Below are 22,959 nucleotides of genomic sequence, written 5' to 3'. Positions count from 1 at the left end.
GCCTTACACAGAATCAACCGTGTCGAGGCGTAGCCCTCTGCCTGAGTCGTCGAATCTTTCGAGAGAAGTCGAAGGAGAACGCCCACTATGATTGGGCAGAAAGCCATTCACTTGTATTCGGAGCGGAGGATGATGAATCTGCAGATTCTCGTCCCACCGAACACACCGCGCCGAAAAGTACATCTGGAAATCTGTCTCCGAGGGTCGCGTCGTCATGCCAAATCGTGCTATATTTTCCATATCGACGTTATTCTCAACACAATGAACGACAGAGCTTTCACTGGGAGGGCAGAGGCGAAACGAGAAGACCGACTATCGTGAGGCTATGGAAGGCATAGCATTTTCTGTGAACGCACGTTCACAGATTACAGATACGCTTGACCGGGAGTCACCCAATGGGATCTTCCAAGAAAGTATCAGGCTTGGGTTACTTGACGCATTGGATCACACATCTCAGCCCCAGATACAGTCCCCTCCGCCTAAATCTTCGGGAGGCAAATCTGAACTCGGGTCTCGGAAGCCGGGCTCCAATTCATGCTGAAGGAGGTACGTACGGTACACGCAAGAGAACCTACGACGTTTAGACTTTCATCCTGTGCTTGCTCACCGTGTACTGATGAGGATGCTTGGATTCCCCCCGAAAATTCGCGTCTTTGGAAGCTTCAGTCTGAACTTACCATCAAGGCCCTTCGGATCGATCAGCGGAGAGTCCCTTTCTCCCATGACCTCCAGACGATACAGGTTTTCCAGATCGCTTTCGATGACTCTCATCTCATTCTCGGGGATATATAATTTTGCTGAAACCCAGCTTCCAATTTGAATACATCGAATGGCATATTTCCGCGGCTAGTACTGCGACGCACATCGACAAGGCGACGAGATGCGACATCAGGGTGAAGAGCATATCGGCGAACCCGAGAGGGTCAGCAGCAAAAACGTTGTTTCTATCGGTCACCACACAACTCCAGCCACCAGGGTGAACGTCCCTGGATGAGACGAAGGGGACTCCCATGGAGGTGATGATAAGAATTCGACGATTGATCTCATCGGTCAGATCTTTCTCAAGATGAGACGCTGCGACAGGAAAGGGTGAACTTCAGAATCTTTCCACTGATCGTCGGGGACGACGCGATGATTTGCTACGTTCCCTCATACATGGGCAGGATGTTCATTTCAGTCAACCCACCCATGACCATGGCGAAATAATGTCGTGGAAAGCCTTCATCTGATTTGTAGTAAAATTTGTCGGTCGTTTTACAAAAATGACTTATGGCGTAGCTGGTGCCCCATTCTTCGCCAGAGAGAACTGCCTTTTCTTCAACCAAAAGCATGAGGTCTTCCGGTTTGAAATACTGTTCAACTCTCAGTGGTACTCCTTCGCGCAACACAATTTCCATTTTCTCCAACAATTCTCCCTTGAAGGCTCGGAGATCGTCCTCGACTGGCGTTTGTATCGGGTACATCAACTGCGAGAGGAGCAGGTCATTCGGAAGTCTTGGCTACTTCCCCGCCCTCGAAGTCCGGCATCGTACAACTCACCCTGTGCGTTTTTCGATGCGCGTAGACGTCTTCGACGGTGTTTATTCGGAGGGTCGGAGATTGGAGAACTGAATTCGCTTTCAAGTCGCCGGTGAAATATTGCATCAGAACGTAAGTGGCCAACATCCAAGCCCCTCCCAGGATCCGATCTGTGCCAGAATACCTGTAATCCTCATGCAAGACTCAGGCACATCCTCCAAGCAACACGCGTCCGGGATCCACGCAAGCTTGTCAGCATCAGCCGTAACCCTAATTACCGATTTTTCGAAGCTTCTTGTAGCAAGGATTGAGAAACCCTGAGGAAATTCTCGAAGATCTCCCTGACACCCAGTCTCTGCTGGCGGAGGACGAAGGCCTCCAGGGAATGGAACAACGTCAAGACAATAATCGAAAGCGAGAGAAGAAGCCAGACTGGCGCTTCGAAGGCTTTGACGTAGGGGGTGGGAGTGGTCTCAAAAGCCGTCCTCATACCTTCGGATAGGAAACTTGATTCAGCGACTAGGCAAATGGATTCACTCCGGGCGCCTCTCTGTGATTCCGTCAAGAGGCAGTCCATACAACATCGTCAGATGATTAGAAGGGCATTCTTCCTTGATTTTTCCGCAGAATCGCAGGATAAGTGTATATATCGACTTCTGGACAAACCTGTCCACATGACCGTCCAGGTCTGATGGGTGTAAGGGACGTATCGCAGATGCTTGAATATATTGGGGTCGGGGAAGAAACCCGAGACGGCAACGTCGGCCTCGTTCCGGAGAAGCTTTCGAGATCGAACGTCTTAGAGGGAATCGATTCGGAAACTTCCACGCAGAAACTTTATCCGCGATACCGTAAGCAAGAGAATAACAAGAAGAAACTCACCGATCTAAGCATGCCAGTGAACTTATCTGGTTCAGAATGGGACAGTCCGTATTCCCCATCTGAGGTCACGGTGACTTCATACGTGATACCCATCACGCTCGTGAGGTTGGACATAAGGGAGCCGAAAATGCCGTACAGCGTGATCCGGCCATCGCGATCGACGAGGCGCGTAAGGAAAGGGGGAAACTGAAAAGTATTTGTCGGAACATCGTGGCATCTCAGGGTGCCGATGGAGTGAATAGCTCAAGAAAATCCAGGTAGGGTCAGCACCTGCGAGTCACCCCTATCCGCGACTTCGGTAAATGAGGATGACTTACCGACCGCGGGCTCACGAACCGCAGATGCGTCCCGTTCCAGCGCCCCATTTCGAATGTCCAGGATCAATCGACGCAGGAGTAATTGTGGTCTCGAAGATCGAATCCTAACGAGGGAGCACGGGAATTCCGCGAGGACAAATAGCGGCGGTTGATTGCTTCTCTCGATGCCTCAGACAGGTCTATTCGTTGAAATCGATGAGTTCTGTACAGGTTTCGATCGACGGTACGAGTGACCCGGAGCCAAATTAGATTTCGGAGGCAATTGGCTCCCGATGAATTCATCTTTCGCTCTCGAGCTAATCATGGGGTCCACTGCCGCCGCAGGTGAGCCGGCTCATTGTGGCTCTGGGAGATTTCCTGACCGTACCTCATCCTCGCAAACGGAACGCAATCTGCTCGAACCTGGATCATTGACCTGACCTCTCCAGCTGGCTTCCTTGACGGTACCGGAAATACAAAATCGAGTGGATGGCATTCCGTCGAAGGCTTTATACAATCTCGTCCGGTCTCGGTGGGCTTCGGAGTGTGACCCTCTGGTCAGGCGGAGCTCTGACCTTGGAAGTCCTCTCTCACATCAGAACCCGCTGAATCCCCCTCCAGGACTCGGATCTCCAGGCTAAGCCCGGATTTTTCACTACACCATTCCATAACTTTCGATGGAGCCTCGGGTACTTGTCTTGAGTCTCAACTTCCACTTCTGGAATATCGCGCTTTCAGACTCACAGTCCGAGAAGCAGGACTTGTTTGACTGCCTGAGGTAGCGAATGCCAATCTCACGCTACGCCACTGCAAATCACGGTGAGAGCCGCTGCTCCCGCGAGTCTTCCGTTCCGGGCATTTCAACCCAGAATGGTTCTCTTACGGGTCTTAAAAAGAGGCGCAATCATTTCTAGGGGCAAGCTCCACAAACCCTCTCGAGATGACAGCACGATGATGATATCTTCGGAGGGACATCAGCAAAAACCTCATCCCGATAAAGTCTAGAATCGGACTGTTTCAAATTCGAGAGACTCGCGATGCGAAGAATTATTCGGCGTATAGCTTCGTAAGGATTAACCCGTATTACAGATATAATTATTTTGTAGCGCGATTAAGCGCCCCGACGTCTGAGAGATGTCTTACGAATGGAGGGGGCGGAGATGATGGAAGGGGGGTATGTTGATTCAGCGCGTACGGCTCCGACATTTAGGATCCCCTTCCGAGCATTAAGCATGCTACGCGTTCGTTCTCCGTTCGAATATCTGGGATCGAGTCGCGAAAAGTGGCAGAATTAGACTCCGCGCTGCGAGATGGTGTGCGAGAAGTGTGAGAAGAAACTAGGTAAAGTCTGCACGCCGGATCCCTGGAAAGCTGGAGCATCCAACACAAACGAAGGAGGTCGGAAAATCAACGAAAACAAATTGCTGTCACAGAAAAAGAACAAATTCAATCCCTACACTACGACATTCAACATCTGTCGGATCTGTCGCACCAAGGTACGTTCATGAAGGATTTGAATCTCTGTCAAGCTCCATGCGGTAAATGCTACAGCCAGACGAACTCAAGTCGCGGCGCTCCACACGATCGCGCTAAGGCAGCATTAAGAGATACGACATTCGCCGATTATGATGAGCACATCGGCTGCAGGGTCCACCCATTCAAGTTATTTCTTGCAGGTCCATCAGATCGGATCTCATTACTGTCAGGGCTGTGCTTACAAGAAAGGGATCTGTGCCATGTGCGGCAAGAAGATTCTTGAAACTAAGAATTACAGGCAGAGCTCAACGTAGCTGTCTCGGTCCCGAAAATTGACATTTGGTGTCTCCATGCTGCCCGGGAGACGCGTGACTCTCATTTCAGCGTTGATGGGGAAGGGAGGTAGCACAGCATAGACACACGCGTCTTGATCGCGCGCCGAGAACTTGTACATAACTTTTTCTGTGTCGAAATGTAAATAAAATTTGTTCGAGCAGTTTGATCTCAACTGAAACAGCGGCTCCGCCCCCTCCTTCCCGAGAATTCAGCAGGCTACGACCCTGTGAGATGGTACGACACCGAATGATTGACGACGTGAGTTCTCAGAATCTGGAGGATTAGACTGGGTCGCTGCCTTATTTCTGTTTTCCCATCCGTCAATGCGGCCTGAGCTCGGAAGTAGCTCTTTCCTCACCATCTAACTCTGTGTGCTGCAGACGGAATAAGAAGAATGATTCGCAGAAAATAACGATAAAAAGAGAAACACGTAGGGCTAGCGAGAAGCATGCTTCTGAGCAGCTTGGAGATTATATTTTGAACTCTTCGAGATGATTGGGCATCGATTGAAAGGAATTCGAAGTCTGTATGGACAAGTAAAGCGCCAAAAACTGATTCGTGGACAGATAGACATCGCGATCTCCTCCTTCAGGGGGATTAATTATTCCTTACCCGCTTCTGACAGCACAGAAGCCTCGTCGCCTCTTTTCCCGTGTATTTTCCTTGCGGCGCCGGCGCCAACTTCAGCATTCGTTCGGCCTCCGAACGTTCCCAAGTTAAGTCATCGAATGGGCCACAAGAATCGTCAGTCGAGAAAGTCGGAATCTCAGCCGCCCTCGACCCATTTCACGCTTGATAAGATTCCGGCTGAGCCTGACCGACAGTACATGAACTGTTCCTATTGGGAAACCCCGTAGCGGTCAGCTCTCAGCGATCTGTGGTGATCGAGACGCAGCCAAAGACCGATATGCATTCTCTCAAGACTCAGACGTCGGGCTAACGTTTCCCAAACGAGAGCTGGAATCGGTGAGGTATTCAGCATCAGAATCTGTGTGAAAATCACGGTCCCAGAATCTCCCGCTTCGTGATGATTCTCAAACTAGAAAATCTCCGTGCCTACTATGTGTCTCTTCTCCTCCACTTGAGCAGAGTCGGCGATTCCCTCGCAGATTTGCCAGGAGAATGCTGGCAATAGTCAGGCGTTTAATTTTCTGGATCATCGCGTTCCTTCTGACTGCCGACAAACGGATTGCGAAGCAAGTATCCACTGATACGAGTAGCGCACCATTCCCGCCATTCGACTCCTTCGTACTCAGTCTGAGATCACACGGTGGATTCTGCCTGAAGAACCCGGAATGCGTGCCGACGAGAGCTAATTGGACTATCCTTCCGCTTACGATTCACAAGCTACGACCTGCTCTCGCAAATGGTGAATATCGATTGCACTTAAGCTTACGACGCTCTCTTGCCTTTTTATCCTTCGCCCGAACACGCTTCACACGTCCTTTCTACTACATAGTCTCTTTTTTCTGCAGGAAGCGAAGGTCCTACATATTGTAACTCGGATGTGAATTTCGACGCAAGGGGTATGAAACGTTCCGGGCTCTCACTGAAGGCTCATTGGCCAAGCCTGACGTACGAAGGAGACATGGAGTTTTGGCGCAATCAGCTCTCCGAATACGGATCTTGTGCAGTGGATAGAATCTACGGTATCGAAGATGCCAACAGCTACTTCGAACGAGCAATTCATCTCTACAAAAACTACTATTCTCTACACGGATGGGAGGCTGTGCGACCCAACAACTCTGCGCCGATTCCTTCCGATGAAATACGAGCGGGCCTGGGGGAACTCTTCCCGAAAAAAATCGAAGTCGTCTGCCGTGGTCAGATGCGAGATTTTGACGTGTTGCTGGAGATCCACTTGTGTTTCAACCTACGCTGGAAACCCATAGACTGCGTGACCAGGGCTTCTTGCAATACGCGCAAGGTGTGGTTCCTTGAGCATTAAATTTTGGTAGTCAATCCTGATGCGTTCCGCTCCAGCAGCTTTCCGGTGCTCTGAGTGGGCGAACGTAGTGAATCCAAGGTTGTGGACGGGTCGCCAATATCGCTTATCACATCCAGCATAGGAAACCTCCGGAATGGAAATGACACTCGTGCCTAAGATGCTCGTCCTCATACCGTGAAGTTCCTGACGTCCCCCGGGGTCGTTATGTACCAGTCCGGCTCTTCGTGAGAGGTTACAACATGCAAGCGAACCTGATGGAGAAGTACATGGTCGCCGTGAAGTTGCTCAAATTAAATAAATATAAGCTTTCGAAAAAGAGATCTCTTTTGTCCCACATTCGCGGAACGCTCATTCTTCGTGCGTTTCGGTTACTCCGAAAGTATGACTTTCCTATCAGGCTCTCAGATATACCGTAAATATTCCAATACGAGCCCGGGCTTCTATTATTTCAAACCCCTTCGCAGGGGGGCTTCTATTGGAGATGGGCTTCTTTTGGAGAGGGGCTTCTTTTGGAGAGGGGCTTCTTTTGGAGAGGGGCTTCTATTACAGGGGAGCTCCTCATAATTCTACGCGCGGTTGTGCAATGACGGTGATTAGGAAGAGGAGACTTCAGAAAGCTGGATTTCTGGTGACTTCTGAAACTCGAGGTATGTTCTGGAGCAGAGCTTCGCGGAAATCTGGTTCGATTCCCTTAAGGGGCTCCTGACGAAGACGGGCTACTATTGGAGATGGGCTTCGATTAGAGACGGACTTCTATTCGACTCGAGAATCCCGCCGAGAGTCTTGTATTGGAGACGGGCTACTATTGGAGAGGGGCGTGTACTGGAATACTTACGGTTAGTATTCCTTCCTCTCTCTCTTCAGAGGCAGCGAAGGTATCCGAAATCGCAGAAGCCCTGTCTTTGCGGGCTTACTCGAATTTGCATAATTGCGTCGAATGGATTAAGTGACTGCGTTTCTCGCCGCCGGGGAACTACTTCGCTATCGATCTCTCCGAATCCATCGATAAATTTCTATTTTACCAGGCACTCGCGATTCCGTAAGGAGAGTATTGTTTGCAGGGAAGCAAGCTGGCGATCTCGCAATCGTCTTGACAACCATCATGCAGCGCCTGCTGTGGCGATTCTCCTAGAGTCTCCATGCGCGGCTTGAGCACACATCTTTGATCAATGCGCGCGGGTTTTCCTTCTAAATTACCCATTCCAAACAAGGTCTTGTTGAATCAGCTGTGCATGGAGCCCTCGTATAAAAGCCGCTTACTTCATCGGCCTTCAGATGCCGCGAGGTTGTTCGGGCGAGAGCATGAAGTCGCTCTATTCAACAGTTCTCTCACTCTGTATAGTGATAGGTAACGAAACTTTATGAACGTCCCGAATATTTTTGTGGAGCTCGATCCCCGCCTCGTAGCTTCGAACCAATAGATTCGCCCGAATTCAGCCTTCGTGAGCGGAGCATCGTGTCAGTATCGAGATAGCCCCGAAGAACAATCGGCATCCGCATCGGATGAGGACGGGACCGGTGGAGACGATTCCGCGACGGATTACTCGAACGGTTTCGAATCCTCGGAGGATGACGCGGATACCGGAACGACCGTCCTGAACAGGTTTGTCCAGTGCAATCGCTCGATATACGTAGCACCACTCGTAAGCCACCACAGGGCCAGGAGTGGAAGACTGTGCGATTATCCCGCCGTGGAGCTCCGCGAAATCGGTCTTCTGTTCTTTTTAGCGACCAGCGAGACGGCGAGGAATCGGGCCCTTCTCTTAGGGCCTCGACAGTTCTCCCGAGGATCTCCCCTTCCCTGACGAATCATATCCTGGATGTCTCACCGAAAAATCCGGACGAGAGTCCAGTGGTTGTTAAATCGGAATCAGGTCCAGGTAAGGTTGGTGGGAGAACGCAAAGGCTTCGTCCCGCGTGAGATCTTCTAAGCGATGTTCGATCAAATTTCTCCCTCAAGGAAGCAGAGGGGGTCCCCGCCTGCCCTATCCGTCCAGGGCTGACGATGACGAAAATCAGAGTGACGGCGACGATGAATTCAATCAGGTAATCAATTATTGCCACGAATCAGCAATCTAAATTCTAGTATTTCTCTATTGGCGTGGCGTGATAGACGCAAATCAACCGTCCCTCGCGGGGGCGATCCCTGTGAGTTCGGGAGTCTGGAAAAGTTCTCCGAGCGGAAGTAGAGGCGCATTCTTGACGAGATTCTCACTCGGAGCCGAGCGACGACATGCTTCGAATCTCGGGTCGTTGTCGACGGCGAGAGCGGAGCTCGGGGACAGTGGCTAGCTTATTTCTCCGGGTCGATCTTGTGGACCTTGCGGTGGATCGACTGAGGGGAGCTACTAATTAAATTCGACCTTCAGTCCGACGACGGAAGCACTTCCGTGAGAGGCAGCGAAGTCGATTACATCAACAGACTGCGGGAAATGGTCGGCTGGCCAAGCGTCTTGAGACATTCGCCGCCCTTCTGTGAGTTTTTATCTATCGAATTATTTCTCCGCTCCGTGATGGATGTACCTCCAAGATTTCGGGATCAATCGATCTCTGACAAACCTGCGGGAGACTCGGCTTTGCAAAGTTCCCTTCACGAATCCAGTGCAAAGTCTATTCGATGAGAGGAGTAAACTCCAGGCCAAACTCTTGGAAATGGAGAAGGAACGCATAAAGTTGCGCACGATCCTGTCACAAATCAAAGGTCTGTAGCCCTCGGAGCTGTAACCGACGTGGAGTCTAGTCTTTGATGGTATTTCATTTCTCCTCAATCTCGACTCTCATCACGAACAACAGGAATCCTCAACACAATGCATGAACGTAGCTCATGGGGAACCTCGAACATGACTTCCCATGAAACTAGAATCGCTAGACTGCGGAACCTCTTCTTAATCCTGGGCGCCATTACCAACTTTACCCCGCTGACTCATGATCAGCTGGCGAAATTCAATTACGACGTAGGACTCTTCGACCCGAAGATCACAGAGGATGGCAAGGTAGTGGAGCTGAACTTCAGTAGATCTCCGAGCCTGACCAGCCGTAAACTATTGCTACGAAACTGAAACTTTCATTTGAAATCGATCCCAAATCCAGAACGCTTTCGCTCAACGGATTTCGACGCTCCTGCGCAACAGGTTCCCACTTGGCCGCTACAGCGAGCTAAACCACAACGAGATCCGGAATAGGTGATTCTGAGCGTGTTCTCGCGAATTTCCTTACTCACCACCCTCACATTCTCGGAGCCGCAGAATATAAGTGGTGAAAATCTTCTTCAGCTACCCCCCGGTGTTCTTGAGATCCCACCATGCGACGAATCCTCAAGAACTCCCAAGAGAAACAGTCGAAATGAAGTTGCATCGACTCCGGAACATCTATCTCCTGGTCAGTTGGTCTCCCGAATCATGGATTGTCGGTTTATGTCTGCGACTGAGGGGTTTCGGCTCGGTTTCACGACTGCTTCAGTTTCCTCACGAAGGAGAGTTTTCCTTCAAAGGTTCGACCCTTGGTGACCGGGGAGAAGCTGACATCGGAGGAGCTTCGCGAGTTATCCGAGAGCCGAGACGGTTTCTTCGAGCCGGGCGTCAACGATACGAGAAAGATAGAAATCATCACTAGAATCGCCGAGAGCATTCGAACATCTCATCTGTCTCAAAAACTGGTACCCAGTCCTTGATCACTGTCTCATGAGGGGAATATTGAATTCTTCGTCATTGAAAACACGTCATTCCAATCCAAATATGTTATGGAATGGTGATTTGCAGATCGAAGGTTCAAGGCTCCGCTCGATGAAAGCAACGTCCGCGCCGACGACGACGGAGACCGCATCGACTTCGAGGGCTCCTCCGACATCGTACAGCCATAACTCAGTACTCGTGATCAGGATGGCTCCGAAACGAGACGACGACAGCATGCATATTTCGGGTGAGCGTTTTCAATTAGCCCGAGGCCGATTCATCGGGGTCGTGAGGTCTCATCATAGACAAAGGATGGCTCTCCCTTACGTTCAATCATTTCGCTCGCAGGGAAAATTCAGATGGATCTCAAAATCGAAGGCGATATGCGTCCCGAAGAACGCGACAATGGTCTCCTCTCGAAGCTTCTCTGAAAAACCCAGGATCTTTGAATGCTATCCAGGATCTTGAGCCATGTTCTCTCAATAAAGGCGCTTGCGTCTAACTACCATATCCTGGATACAGGATTGTCTCGATCCTTCGGCACTGATGAATCCGAAGCCTCGATCCGACAAGTTGACGGAATCGAACATTTCCAAGTCGGAGGCTTCCTTGCGCGGACCAGCTGCGCAGAGTTGGGGCTCCATCATTATTTGTCGAATCCCGATTCGGTTCGTGAGAATGACTTTGACTCAATCATACGGTGAGCGCGCAAAGATTTCGACTTCTCTCCCCGCCACTCTACACGAGGTAAACAAAACATGAAACGTGTACTTGAGCGAACTCATCAGGAGAATGCATTTGAAAAGTCATCTGAAATCCATTAACCAACTCATCCATAAAATACAACAGCGTCGCGAGTTTCGAGATTTCTCTCTGCAATCCGACCATAACTAGTATGTAGTGAAATTGAAAACAAACCGTTTGTACTTTAACGTCTTCTAATGAATTCGTTCGCTTTATTCGATGTTATAATAATCCTTATTCTTGCAACGAAGTCGATCCCTCAAAGTCCGACAATTTTTCGAAAATTCTAAAGGAAAAATAACGCTGCCATCACCATCGTCTCCATTGCTGTCGAACTGGTCGCAATTCCGATGTATCGGTAATGTGGATAGGGACCAGATCTGATTCGTCTTCTCAAGATCGTTTTCGTCTTCCATCTTCGATCGCTTTTGGCTGGTGAGGAACCCGGGACATGGGCCGCCTCATGAGGAAAACTGTATTCGAAGTATATGAAAGAACACCATGAAGACTAATCGATCAACCATTGTATTTTCGGTCGATGGCACCACCCAATATGCTAAGGACTAAAATCTCAAGTCTAGACAAAAGTCCGGAAGAAAGCTCGCGAGAAAGCATCGCCATTTTATGTTAGTGAGAGACGTCATCCTTCGTCGCTCTCGGGACATGTATTTTTTAGAATTGATAACGGCTATTGCTCGTCTCGAAAGAAAACGTTCCTTTCGTCTCAACTCCTCCATCGACATCTCCCAGGGCTCGTTCAGAGCGGGGTAAGATAGTCTGGTGTTCTAGTGAGAAATTAGTTTTTTCCGATTCTTTCCTAACACTCACGTGGATCGCACGCCGCCGATAAGTCGGGAGTCGGACTCGAAAAATTCAGGGCGAGCCGGATCGAGACTCGGGTTGGATATTCATTCTCAGAACGCAGCACGGAGCATTCTGAGACACTAGCTCGAAAATGAGTTTTTGGCATCGTGTCATCCCCTCTTGGACAGGTGGGCTTTTTCGCTTCTTTCTCTCCGAACGGAGCTCAGAATCCTTGAAGAAATATCTCCCTTGGTCGGCATCCAACGTGTTGAGAATTTGGTCGCGATTCATGTTTTGGAATTTCTCCGTGGTTCAGGAGGTCGATAGGAAACACCAGCTGTCCATGTCCCCCTTCGCAATTAGAAGAAATTAGAAATCTACACTTATTTACAAAATTGTCGCCTCGTTTCTGTTTTACAGCGCGCTTCTTCTTTTTCCGACAGTTCTATCGCTGCACGGTCGTCGCTTTTATCTGACGAGACGAGATTGATTCCCGGACTTGAACAGATTCTCCCTGTGTCTGCTATCCCGCACAAATATTCTGTCTGCGGAGTTCATCCTTCGACGCAGAGCTTCTATCGATTCTTAGTTGATTAACTGCCAACCCAGCCTAGTATGGGGGACTTTGACTACAATTACAATCGCTTCCTTTGAGAATAGCTCGTCCGATCGACTGAAGAGTGGGGCAAACCATGAACCGCTCAATAACTCGACAGGATCATGTCGCGAATTTCCGCGCGCCCCCCAAGCTTGCCACGCTACAGCTCAAATTTCACTCAAATCTTCGAATGCCGATAAACACATATGTATCGCTTCCTCTCCACTCGGGTGGAAAGTCAACAACGACGAGCCCTATGAAGGACGATTGCACTATAACCACATCCTAGACGACGACGAGTTCGCTCATCGTTCCGCTTCTCGATGATCCACCGAGACTGGTACGAGCTACCGAGTTAACTTGATCGTTCTCGTGGTCTTCGTCGTGGATCAACTTCTTCGCCTACTTCCTTTTATCCTTATCATTATCGTCAATTTCGTGTAGATAATTCAATCCAGAACGCAACGACATGCTGCTAAGCAGAGACTCTGCCTCTTGGTCCTCCGAGAGGCAGCGAACTCTGTTGAAAGCGAATGGGTAGGTTGAGGCTTTGGCTATGACAGTCCGCACCAGACTGCTGTTCTGCTGATCCTCTCTCTTCCAGAAATCAATGAGTCGCTCTGCTATGTGCTAGCCCTCGCTTAGGTATTCGCTCTCGAATTGCGAGCTTCAGCGTGGTGGATTCGTTCGACGAGGTCAGCTTTGCGGAATCTATTCGAGGACCTCTCGAATAGACGATAATCGCTCTCAAAAGGCCGATGGCCGATGCTTCCGAGTCGAGTTGGTATCAGCTCAGGAAGGTTTGTTGCGGGGTGCAATAGAAGCGATCGACTTCCCGTTATCCCGAGTCAGCCCGAGGGGGCACTCTCTTGTGTCTCGCAACGAAATCCAGGACGGTGCGTGGATTGCGTCCGCCACCAACCCTTTTTGGAGTCGAGCCGGATTCTTTCCGACTCCTGCATCAAATGCTGATTCTCCTTTTCATCTTTGTCCCATTTAGCCAAACAAGCGACGATGTGAGCGGTGTTATGAGGCCAGGTCAATAGAGCTCGAGGTTCCTTGAAACGTTCTGTGTAAGTCGGTGAGAACTCATCTTCGAGAACTGAGAGTGTTGGGTACAAGGGAAGTGCAATCAACAACGACCGAAATGGTGAAACGAAATTACTTCAAAACCATTGACTGAGCGTCTCTCATAATGACTAGTCTGTCTATAGGCTACATGGATACACGGCTTCATATGCGGTCCAGAACATGAATAGTTGCAGATAAGTAATCAATCGGTCAATCAATCAATCAACCTCCAGTCGATCACTCCAAAGATCAGAAACCAAAACGTGCTCGAATGCCTGCGCTGCTCTCCGGCAACGTCGGATCGCTGACGAACGAAAGGGGAGACGCCCGCATCATCACCACTCGACAAGCCGATTTCCCGTCATTCCTTTTTGGCTGTCTCCTTGTCAACTCGGTTTGAATTTAGATTAAGATCTATCAGATCCATCGGATTAGGGCGCTCAGTGGTGGTGATGATTTTCGTTTGAGCGAGTGAAGGTGGTAATGCGTTCTCAGTGATGCCTGTCAAAGCCGTCAATCAACAGTCGACTGCGAACTAGGGCCGAGGTGAAGGCTGAATGGAGGTGCATGCCATTCGCTACACTGCCGGGGGCTCATCACCGACCTAAACGGAAAAGGAAAGAAAAATTAATGATCGATTTGTTCGGCAAACTCTCTGGTCACTAAATTAATCAACCATCGAGAAATCAAACAGTCACACCGTCACCACGATCAGAATAATGCCATAAAAAGGATTTGGTGTCTGGAGCGAGGTTCGGGTCGAGCGGCGAAGCGTCAGGCTTCCAATTAATCCATTTTACAAAACCTTGATCTTTATGATACACAAGCAAGAAGTTCGGAAAACTTGTCTCAACCCAACTACAGAAGCATAGCTCTGCGAGAACTCTCGAGATGGATTCACAAGGACTCCCTCCCTGCAGACAGCTTCACAAAAATTCCAGCTTGTTGGCACGCCTCCGGAATCGAGGAACGTATATCGATCATGAGTCCACATTCAACTCTCGGGGCGCGATCTGGTCGTGCGTCTGTCGTCACCCGACCGCGGCTGACGGCGAGAAAATATCTAGATGGATTGAACGGCTGCTGAGATTGGTTCCAGTCTTCTCGTTCGTCTATCGTGTATCTACAATCGATTGATTCGACGGAAAATATTTCATGTCGATAATATCACTGTTGTTTTTGTCTGTAATAACTGTTACAATCGTCACGTAGTATGAAAAGAACCTCTTGTTGCTAACTCTTGGCTATATAAAACGGCATCTGGAGTTCTCAGTGATTGGATTTATCGCCTGCAACTGTCAAGGCACTAACAGGATTCAGGGGAAGGCTGCTCTTGTTGTTTCTGCACGATCCCGAGATTCGCAAGGCGACTTCGCGAGCCAGGAGGTCAAATCGGGGCCTTGCCAGACGACTTCCGTTGCTGCGCGTATCCAATTATTCGATCAGTTAGGCGATCTCCCGGCAAGTAGATTCCTTAGAATTACGATTATAATCAATGGTTATTTACTTTGAGCCGAGAGCACTAGAGAACTCCTGGAGTTGATTAACGCGACGCGTACGGACTCTGTCGCATACGGGCTCACATAGACCGAGAAGCCGCGCTAATACTGCTTCGAAGTGCGCATGTTGTCATTCAACGCGACTAAAACTCGCAGCGCATGTGATATCGCGACCCCATACGCTCTATCTGGTTCTGAAGCGCGGGTACGCACCCCGTGTGAGTCGTACGAGAATTATTCCTTGAATGACCTGGCTCTCTCCAAGAGTCGTTAACCACTGGATTGAGGAGCCACGCTTATCACACGGCCACTATCACTCGATGACAAGACGAGAAACGAGCTTTACCCTAGCAAGTAGACACTGGTCAAATGCTTCACAAATGACCGATGAGGAAGCTCCAACATCGAGATGAACGATGCTAATCCAGCCTACACCACATTCGAAGTGTATACTCGGGTGATCTCCGATTGGTCGGCGACTCGAGATCCGAAAATCGCTCCCGCGGCCGCCGCAGCTGCGAAACGGACTGGAGCCTTCCTCAATCAATTCCAACTCTGAGCGCCGAACCAATCGGATCGAAAAACGAGTGTTCATGAATGATTGCTCAGGTGGCTATATCCTGCGAGTGGGATTAGCGCTTGCGTTAAGAATTCACAGGGCCAACATAGCAAACGATGAGCATTAGTAATCGAGTTTCCTAAGTATTCCACTCATATGAGACGTTGCATGTAGGTAACTGAAAGCTGGAGTTGAGGGGTCTTGACGACGGATGTTTCCATGAAATATCATGGCTCGAGTTGGGCTTTCATGAAAAGGAGAAAAGATAGCGATTGCGCTGAGATTCGAATTGCAGTGCGTTGAACAAATCTGTTCGTGTTGCAACATGCTGAGTAGCTTCTGTTGATGCTCTCGCTATCGTTGTTGTTGTTGCTGTTTTGCTATCATCGCTGTCAGGATGGAATCATTCTGCTTCATTTTGATAGAACAAGGTGGTGGCTGTAGTTGTGGGTTAGGAGTTAAAGGAGCTCGTTTTGGAGGACAAGGGAGGTGGTTGAAGGAACTTATTGTCATACAGTGGTCTCAGAGCCTCTTGGAGACTCCGGGCTGCTGAAGGACTTCTTGGCCTCCTGGGGCGAACTCTGAGGAATTGGGGTGGCCGACTGGACATTGATTGTTATCCCGCAATCTTCGTCCTCATCGTTGTTTTCTTCTGTCATTGTCGACAGCCGTCTCCGCTCTTCTTCGGAGACAGCGTCTTTCTTTGAGCCTCGTTTCTTCTTCCTGGAAGGAGCATCGATGATCAGCGTGAGCACCGAGATCGCTGCCTAGTGGAACAAATTCATCGGGTCGGATGCCCTCGAGACCGGTACGAGAGAACTTACTTTCCGCCGCTGGATTCGGTCACGATGATGGATATCGGTTTTTCTTTCTCAACCGCGTTCTGTTGGTCTATCGACTTCCAGAGCGTTGTTTTCTGGATCTGCTCGCTGATATTGATGCCGGGGACGGGTTCTTTGCATTCCATTATGTCGCCGTTCACGAGTTGAATTGAAACGCCACCGAGGCCTCCGCCCGTGGCTTTCATTTCAAGGGCGCCGCCGCCGGTCCCACCGGCGAGACTAGGGTCAGATGTATTCTTCGCGGCTTCCTCTAATCGCTTGTGTTCTGGCATGATGTCGTCCAACACTTTAAGTTCTGAAAAGAGAGAGAAGAGTACGAAATTCAGAATCGGGCTTCAAGGGCTTGTCTCCTCGTCTGTTGCAAGAATGTCCCCCGTCAGGAGTCGATGATGATTATTGAATGAGTTCACCGAGTCACGACCTATCCGAACGTCGACACGGCTACTGACCTTTTCTAGTGAATATAAAGTCGAGACATTTTCGAATTCCGATCATGACCACAAGCATGAGTGGGAAGCCAATCGAAGTCTGTTTGTAGCTTTTCACAAGCCACAACGATGCCAGGCAGAGGACCTGGATGCAAGTGAACATGTGCACCCGTAGTGTGGGAACGCTCCGCAGGAACATGTAGTCCGGTTGGTATTTTTGCGGCATGAACACGATGAGAATCCTCGAGAAGAGCTGCGAGCCTTGCAATGAGCTGACCCCCATGTACAAGAACACGCCGTACAGCACTGGCATAGGAATGTGTCTCAACAATTTCGTGAAGAACACCGAGAGACCGACCAGAATGAAAATCACGATTTGGGTGACACGCTGTTCTCTGACTCCAAGGAACTGTGGTTTCTCTCCCGGAGCGGATGACTCAGACTCTCTTTTGAGGGAGTTTACGTGGGTCATGGCCAAAACGGTGGCGGCCACGAACCAGGGAAGACCGAATACGGAACAGATTCCGATGAGGATGGCGAGCACGAGGAGATCGAGATGGTAGCCGCATCCTTTCTTGAGTTTATACTCTTTTCGGTTGATGATGACAGCTGTGATTTGCTGATCCATGAAAATCAGGATGCAAGCCAACAGGGCGGGCGGAATCGCTAAGAGGACCGTCCACCATGGATTGTTGTTGAATGGCGGAATGAGCCATCCTCGGCCGGACCATGTGGGTTGGAACTTCTCAGGAACTTCGAGTTTTGGGGTGTCGAGTCCGATGGCGAGGTCGATGAAGCTCACTGATGAGATAGCGATGACGACCGCGAAATCCGAAACGATGCTTCGAACCCATGTTGGGAAATAGTTGGTGACTTTGAAGCTCTTGAGTGACGTTGCCAGGAGGAATGTCGCTGCAAAAAGCACCACCGACAGCAGGAACACGTCGGGTACGTAAGCGCAGCCCTCCCCAACCCAATCGCCGCCGTAGCGTCGACAGTCGCTTTGGCTGAGATCCCGCAGGAAATCGACGCTGAAGTTAGAAGATCTATTTCCCGGTCGGCACTCGCAATTGAAGCGGACCGATAGGTCCCGATTCAATGGGCTGTCTTTGCCGATTTTCCCCACGTTTTTAAATGCTTCGATTATGAAAATCAACGAAATCAAAGTGGCGAAGTTTTCTTCAGTGAAACGCGTGATGTAGCACACCAGAGCGCTGGCATCCAATGCCACCTGAGAGAGAGAGAGACGATATGTAGATATTCATATCCGATTGGATTGATACATCGCTCCATAAAGACTCCATAAGAAGAGCATGATCATTTTCGGGAACTCACCAAGTAAATTAAAATTATCATTGTCCAGATTCCGACCCAGAACCTCAACGAAAGGTAATCTAAGTTGTGATCTTCACAGAAGTCGTACATGATCGTTTCGAACACAAGCACGGGCCCGGTCGATCCGAGAATGGTCAGTGGTTGGCCAGCAAAGAGACCGTAAACCACTCCGCAGATCACGCCCGACATGAGAGATTCCATAGCGGCCTGCCGAAAGTATTAAAATCTTTAGAATCATCTTCAGATAAGTAGTCAAGTTTCGGAGGGCGCATCACTCCGCAAGTTCAAGAATGAGAGGAAAAAGAATGTGCTCCTTGGCTCGGGTCAGAGTGTCGAACTTACAATTCGATTATCTGTCGCCGCGCCGAGTAGACCACCGAAAGTTATGATCGGAGTCAAACAGGCGAAATACAAGAAGAAGATTGACGCGATCGATTGTAGCGAGAACGCGTCGGTGAAGTCTGAGATATACCAGGGCTTCTTTCGGCGGATATCATTCATCAAACCACCCCACAATCTGCAACATGAAAGACGGGTTAGGTCTACGAGGCATCCGACACAGGGCAAGTTTCCTTAGGTCTCAGGCAGCGGGCCCCTGGTCCCGAGGAGCTAGAGATTCTCATGTGATTCACCGCGAACTCACTTTCCGGTCCGTTTTAAACCGCTCTCTTCACGTTCTCTCTCTTCTTCCTCTTCAGGATTGAGTTTGGGAGTGAGATCTGATTCCTGCTTCTTTCTCGCTTCTTGCGAGGGTGCGTGTTGAGGAGGTTCAATCCTGGTGGCCGGGTCCCACGCACCAGGGGGCAGCACGACGGCTGCGTCGAGGAATTCATCGATACCGACCAAAAGATGGTCTCGGTTTTTGGCTTTGAAAGCCACGTCGTGGAACACGTCGTCAGTCATTAAAATGCCCATGGAGCGGCCTACTTCATGGTAGCGGACCATCTCACCTGTTTTCGTCGATTCAGGGGAAGAGATCATTGTGGCGAAGTTTATCAAGTACCCATACTCTTTGATCTGCGATCGATTGGAAAATTGGGACATCAAAGAAGAGACAGCACGAACCGGTGGGGCCGAGCAGTAGGAAGAAGAATCTGGTCGGCACAGGAACCTCCGTGAGGTCCCCCAACGACATGGCTTGGTTGAGACGGACGAACGCCATAATAGGTCGTTCGAGGAAGTCCACTTCCCCTACTAAAATGTTCACAGCCTCGGAACCTGACGGAACTTTGCGCATGAAAGCTTGATTCAACTAGAAAAATAAAGTCAGTGGTTCCTTTAGTTCCTCTTCTCGCTCTACATAGTTCTCCAGAGTAGTCGTCACGAGATTTCTGTCAGTCCAGTCACCAGATTTTCGAAATATGGTCTTCACACAAATCACTGAAGATAGTTACCCTGTGTTGAAGATCGGGGGAAGAGCTGTCGTTGTTGGCATGCTGCCCCGCATGCAGTGAATTGGAGCTGGGACTACCGTGCAACTGGTCAGTGCACGCCGGCACAGATGCACCTGTTCGTACGGAAATAGACAGTCAGTAGAAGTTCTCTATGTAGGATCAGAGCTAGAGCGACCGATACACTACTAGAGCTTGATGAAAGGCACTTCCGAGAAGAATGCGTATGAATAAACTAGAAACAATGCGGTAAGAGCAAAACAGGTCTTCCGACAGCCTACACCATGGTCGGGAATACGGTGTCTCCATTGAGTTTTCAGTGAAGGACAGCATCGGAGCCTCCGTTGAAAACAGCACTACGCAATAAAACATCTACAGGGCCAAAGAAATGCAGCTACTTGAGGAAACTCGAACGTCAACCGGTGCGGGTCATCCAACCACTACGCGAACGCAAGGGAACGCTCATTGCAACATTTATCGGACTAGCTTTAGCTGCGGGTCGCGTAAAGGCCGCTCTCTTCCTCGACCGAGCGAACGACCGAGCTAAATCTAGGAGGTGTCCAAGCGCACACTCTGGACGCCCACTTTGGCTGTACCTGGAACACTTAGCAGAGGACCTGCATGAGCCGGAGCGGGAGTAGCCCCTGCATCCATTTCACCTGTTGATATCGTCATCAACGATCGATGGGAGGCACAAGGGAGAGGAAACGAATAGTTTTGTTAAAATCAAAAGAAAAATCATCGGGCAGATCGACAACGAACGCAACAACATCAACAACAACAACGACGACGACAGCGAGGGCATCATCGATCGGAGCGACAAGAGCCGCGATATCCTCGCATACGGCCGGGACGCGGAGAACCCCGAATGGTTGTTGTCGGCGTCGTCGTTGTTCCGGAGACCGAATCGAGACGGAGAGTTTGAAGAGGATTTTGACCAATCATCAGACAACGCGCAGAATGAAAAAGAGGATTTATATCTTTTGCATATCGGAGAATATCCCGATCGAAACGATTCTGCTGGATATTGTTCTTGAGACCTCTCTACAGGCTGCCTGATGATACGATGTCGGGTAGAAAGAGAACAAACGGAAGGGGTTCCCCGCTTAGGATCACTTTTCGATTTATCGTAGGGGGTGCTCGGGTGATTTTTGCAGTTGAATTGACCGTGCTCGGTGCGTGGGTGCTTACGAAGTTAGGTTCGGGCGCGACTCAAGATTCCTCCGAGTAGCGATCGTTGTCAAGTTTTCCTTACGATCGATATATGGCGACGTATGTACATAGGAGGAATATCTCGCTCGATACAACATCGATCTGGCGGATCGAAAGGGATACGTACTGTTGTTGGCATTGCCGAACATTGACTTGGAGCTGTTGCGTCCAATATCAGCTAGGGAGCGAATTAAAGGAAGGCGCTTGGCGTCTGTCTGTCGCTTCTCGTGTTGATGACGATGTCGCTTCAGAAGAATTTCTTTGATGCGATCGCGACAGTCCAGAGCCGTCATAGGAAGCTGTTTCGAATTGACCTGGCGACAATGACATTCGTCAGAATTTGCTTGAAGGGAAGGGAGCTGATGAATCCAAGGTGATAAACACTTGTCTCTGAACATGAGACCTGAACTCACCATGTTCTCGAGGATTAGTTCCGCGATGCTCTCTAGGCTGGAGGCTTCCATGTCTAGTAAGACTGTTCCGTTGAGCAAAAAGCTACGAAGGTCCATCAGCGCGTGGAGGGAGATTGTCGATACGTGTGGTTTCGACCAACGGTCGCCGCCTTCTTCTACGTTCTGAATCAAAGAGGGGGAAAGGTCAATACATACGGGAGAAAATCTACGGGGTTTTCCGATATGAGACGGGAAGAAGAAACCGAAAAGTCGTGCTTGCACAGACCTCCTCGAATTTGATCCAGCGGGCGGCCTCCCTCCATTCGTAATCTCCGGTCTCTTGGCTTTGGGTGAGAACTTCCATTTCAGAGAAGAGGGGATGCGATTCGTGAGCCTCATCCTCTTCGCCCAAGAGAAAATGGATTCGTTCTGCCGGAGCTTGAATCCTGTCTTCCTGAACAGGGGCACCGCTTCCTTGAGGCGAGCCTTTTTTGCCATGATGGCGGTGACGTCTGTGGGAATCCGAAAGTCTAAGTGAACATGATCACCGTTTCGCTGACTGGATTGGGCATCCCCTGAACTTCACTACAAGATTGCGATATGCCTGTGATCGTCCGAACGGGGAAAAACGGTGGGATCCGAAAAATGAGTGCCTAATGAGGAGATTCAAGAAACCCCCGGCGCACCCCTCCCCCCCCGTATACTCTGCTCCCATCGTTTGATGTGAAGATGATTCCGCCTCCAAGAATGATGATTTTTTCCCAGCTGGAGATCACTGAAAGCTGAAGTTCCTGCAGTACCCACCTGTGGTGTCCTGAAGGTCCCGAAGCGCTGGCCCGACGTCTATATCCGGGCACATGAAGCCCGACATAGACCGTCTGGCCTCGATGTCCTTCGAAATCCTTATCCGTGTAGCTGGGGTGCGACGTAAGAGCTCCAGGATCGCGCGGCGCCTCTGCCCCGTCCTGATTGTCTGTGACCCGCTCCATGTCGGCAACCCAACTATGGCCTGACAGCACACTGAAAAAAATGGAGAGCGGAGTCAGGGCTTTGTTCGCGGGCCGAGATCCCCATAGAGTCTCCGACGCGTTGACGCCATCGTGGAGAAACGCGGATCTACTCTTCGATTGTCAGCTTCCATCTCTATCGAATTCCCGGTCATGCGAGTGATGACGCGAAAACCGATACACTTGTAACGATGCTTCGCATAAGACGTCACGCACTTTGTACACCAAACGTTCCGAATCCACTGGGGCTCATGGTTGACGTGATCGATGCGATCGACGTCGTCTTCTCCCAATTCATACACTGTATCCAAAAACCTCATATCAGGTTATCACATCCACAGCATCGCCTCTCAGTTATCGGAGCGGCACCGTCGCCACTGAGGGGTTCCGATTGAACGTCGATTGCGCAACACTTGGCTCCGACTCGGTCGATGTTTCCACTCCCACGCGACCTCGGAGGAACGAGCAGGGCAAAAACACTCTGTTCTATACAAACGACGCTTCTCGAGTTTCCATGGAAAAACCGAGCGAAGCGTTCGCTAGCTCTCTAGGAGATTGGTCGGGTTCCGGACGATTGGCGGGATGACTGGTCGGCTGAGAGGCTGGCAGATTTGGCGGCTGGCTCACACGTGAAGCTTGCTAGTGAGACTTGACGGTGCCATGGGCTCGTGAGACACTGCGGAGAGGTCTCGAGCTCGCTCTGACGAACGGTCGGTCAGCCGGTGGGTCGAACGAATCTCGCTCGGTTCTCCGCAGAGATCGCCGGCCACCAGCTCCAACTGCCACGAAAAGCTGAATAACGATGCAAGATGCACACTGCACCAGCGATACAGAGGATCGGCCGACCACGATTAGATTAGGGAAACCCAACGTGCGTGTCAGGAGAAGAAAGGAGAAAGTGCTTCGTCGAACGAGCGTGACCAAGTCTACCCGGCGCCGCCGATGACAAC

The 22,959-nt window shown here is 50.1% G+C and overlaps 5 protein-coding genes across 5 annotated transcripts; 3 read left to right on the top strand and 2 right to left on the bottom strand.

Annotated features, from left to right (window-relative positions):
- Positions 1 to 772: 772 nt before the first annotated feature.
- LOC108863857 (uncharacterized) lies at positions 773 to 2,765 on the bottom strand. The gene is made up of 7 exons (XM_018638509.1): positions 2,718 to 2,765; positions 2,401 to 2,586; positions 2,185 to 2,299; positions 1,797 to 2,010; positions 1,540 to 1,702; positions 1,187 to 1,466; positions 773 to 1,074 (listed from the first exon to the last, which is right to left on the bottom strand). Exons 1-7 carry the CDS (start codon positions 2,763 to 2,765, stop codon positions 773 to 775), a joined length of 1,308 nt encoding a protein of 435 aa, XP_018494025.1.
- A 1,159-nt stretch (positions 2,766 to 3,924) lies between these two features.
- On the top strand, positions 3,925 to 4,486 carry LOC100906438 (cysteine-rich PDZ-binding protein). Its single transcript, XM_003740740.1, has 2 exons — positions 3,925 to 4,192; positions 4,373 to 4,486. The coding sequence occupies exons 1-2, from the start codon at positions 4,007 to 4,009 to the stop codon at positions 4,484 to 4,486; spliced, it is 300 nt and encodes a 99-aa protein (XP_003740788.1). The 5' UTR covers positions 3,925 to 4,006.
- Positions 4,487 to 6,096: 1,610 nt separating this feature from the next.
- Positions 6,097 to 6,456, top strand: LOC108863856 (uncharacterized). The gene has a single exon (XM_018638508.1). It carries the CDS (start codon positions 6,097 to 6,099, stop codon positions 6,454 to 6,456), a length of 360 nt encoding a protein of 119 aa, XP_018494024.1.
- A 1,279-nt stretch (positions 6,457 to 7,735) lies between these two features.
- LOC100906295 (uncharacterized) lies at positions 7,736 to 10,635 on the top strand. The gene is made up of 12 exons (XM_003740739.1): positions 7,736 to 7,804; positions 7,894 to 8,059; positions 8,185 to 8,336; positions 8,417 to 8,502; positions 8,826 to 8,931; positions 9,059 to 9,157; positions 9,250 to 9,449; positions 9,547 to 9,638; positions 9,729 to 9,834; positions 9,947 to 10,111; positions 10,215 to 10,374; positions 10,476 to 10,635. Exons 1-12 carry the CDS (start codon positions 7,759 to 7,761, stop codon positions 10,556 to 10,558), a joined length of 1,461 nt encoding a protein of 486 aa, XP_003740787.1. The 5' UTR covers positions 7,736 to 7,758; the 3' UTR covers positions 10,559 to 10,635.
- Positions 10,636 to 15,911: 5,276 nt separating this feature from the next.
- On the bottom strand, positions 15,912 to 22,000 carry LOC100905375 (electroneutral sodium bicarbonate exchanger 1). The gene is made up of 13 exons (XM_029110738.1): positions 21,807 to 22,000; positions 21,289 to 21,514; positions 21,024 to 21,185; positions 20,738 to 20,924; positions 19,995 to 20,057; positions 19,402 to 19,514; positions 19,073 to 19,259; positions 18,651 to 18,957; positions 18,350 to 18,524; positions 18,008 to 18,214; positions 16,694 to 17,903; positions 16,227 to 16,539; positions 15,912 to 16,125 (listed from the first exon to the last, which is right to left on the bottom strand). Exons 1-13 carry the CDS (start codon positions 21,989 to 21,991, stop codon positions 15,912 to 15,914), a joined length of 3,549 nt encoding a protein of 1,182 aa, XP_028966571.1. The 5' UTR covers positions 21,992 to 22,000.
- Positions 22,001 to 22,959: the final 959 nt, after the last annotated feature.

This window comes from Galendromus occidentalis, unplaced genomic scaffold, assembly GCF_000255335.2.
Source record: "Galendromus occidentalis unplaced genomic scaffold, Mocc_1.1 scf7180000077086, whole genome shotgun sequence".
Lineage (NCBI taxonomy): Eukaryota > Metazoa > Arthropoda > Arachnida > Mesostigmata > Phytoseiidae > Galendromus > Galendromus occidentalis.
The sequence above is the reverse complement of the archived record's forward strand: the minus strand, read 5'-3'. Positions and strand labels throughout refer to the sequence as shown.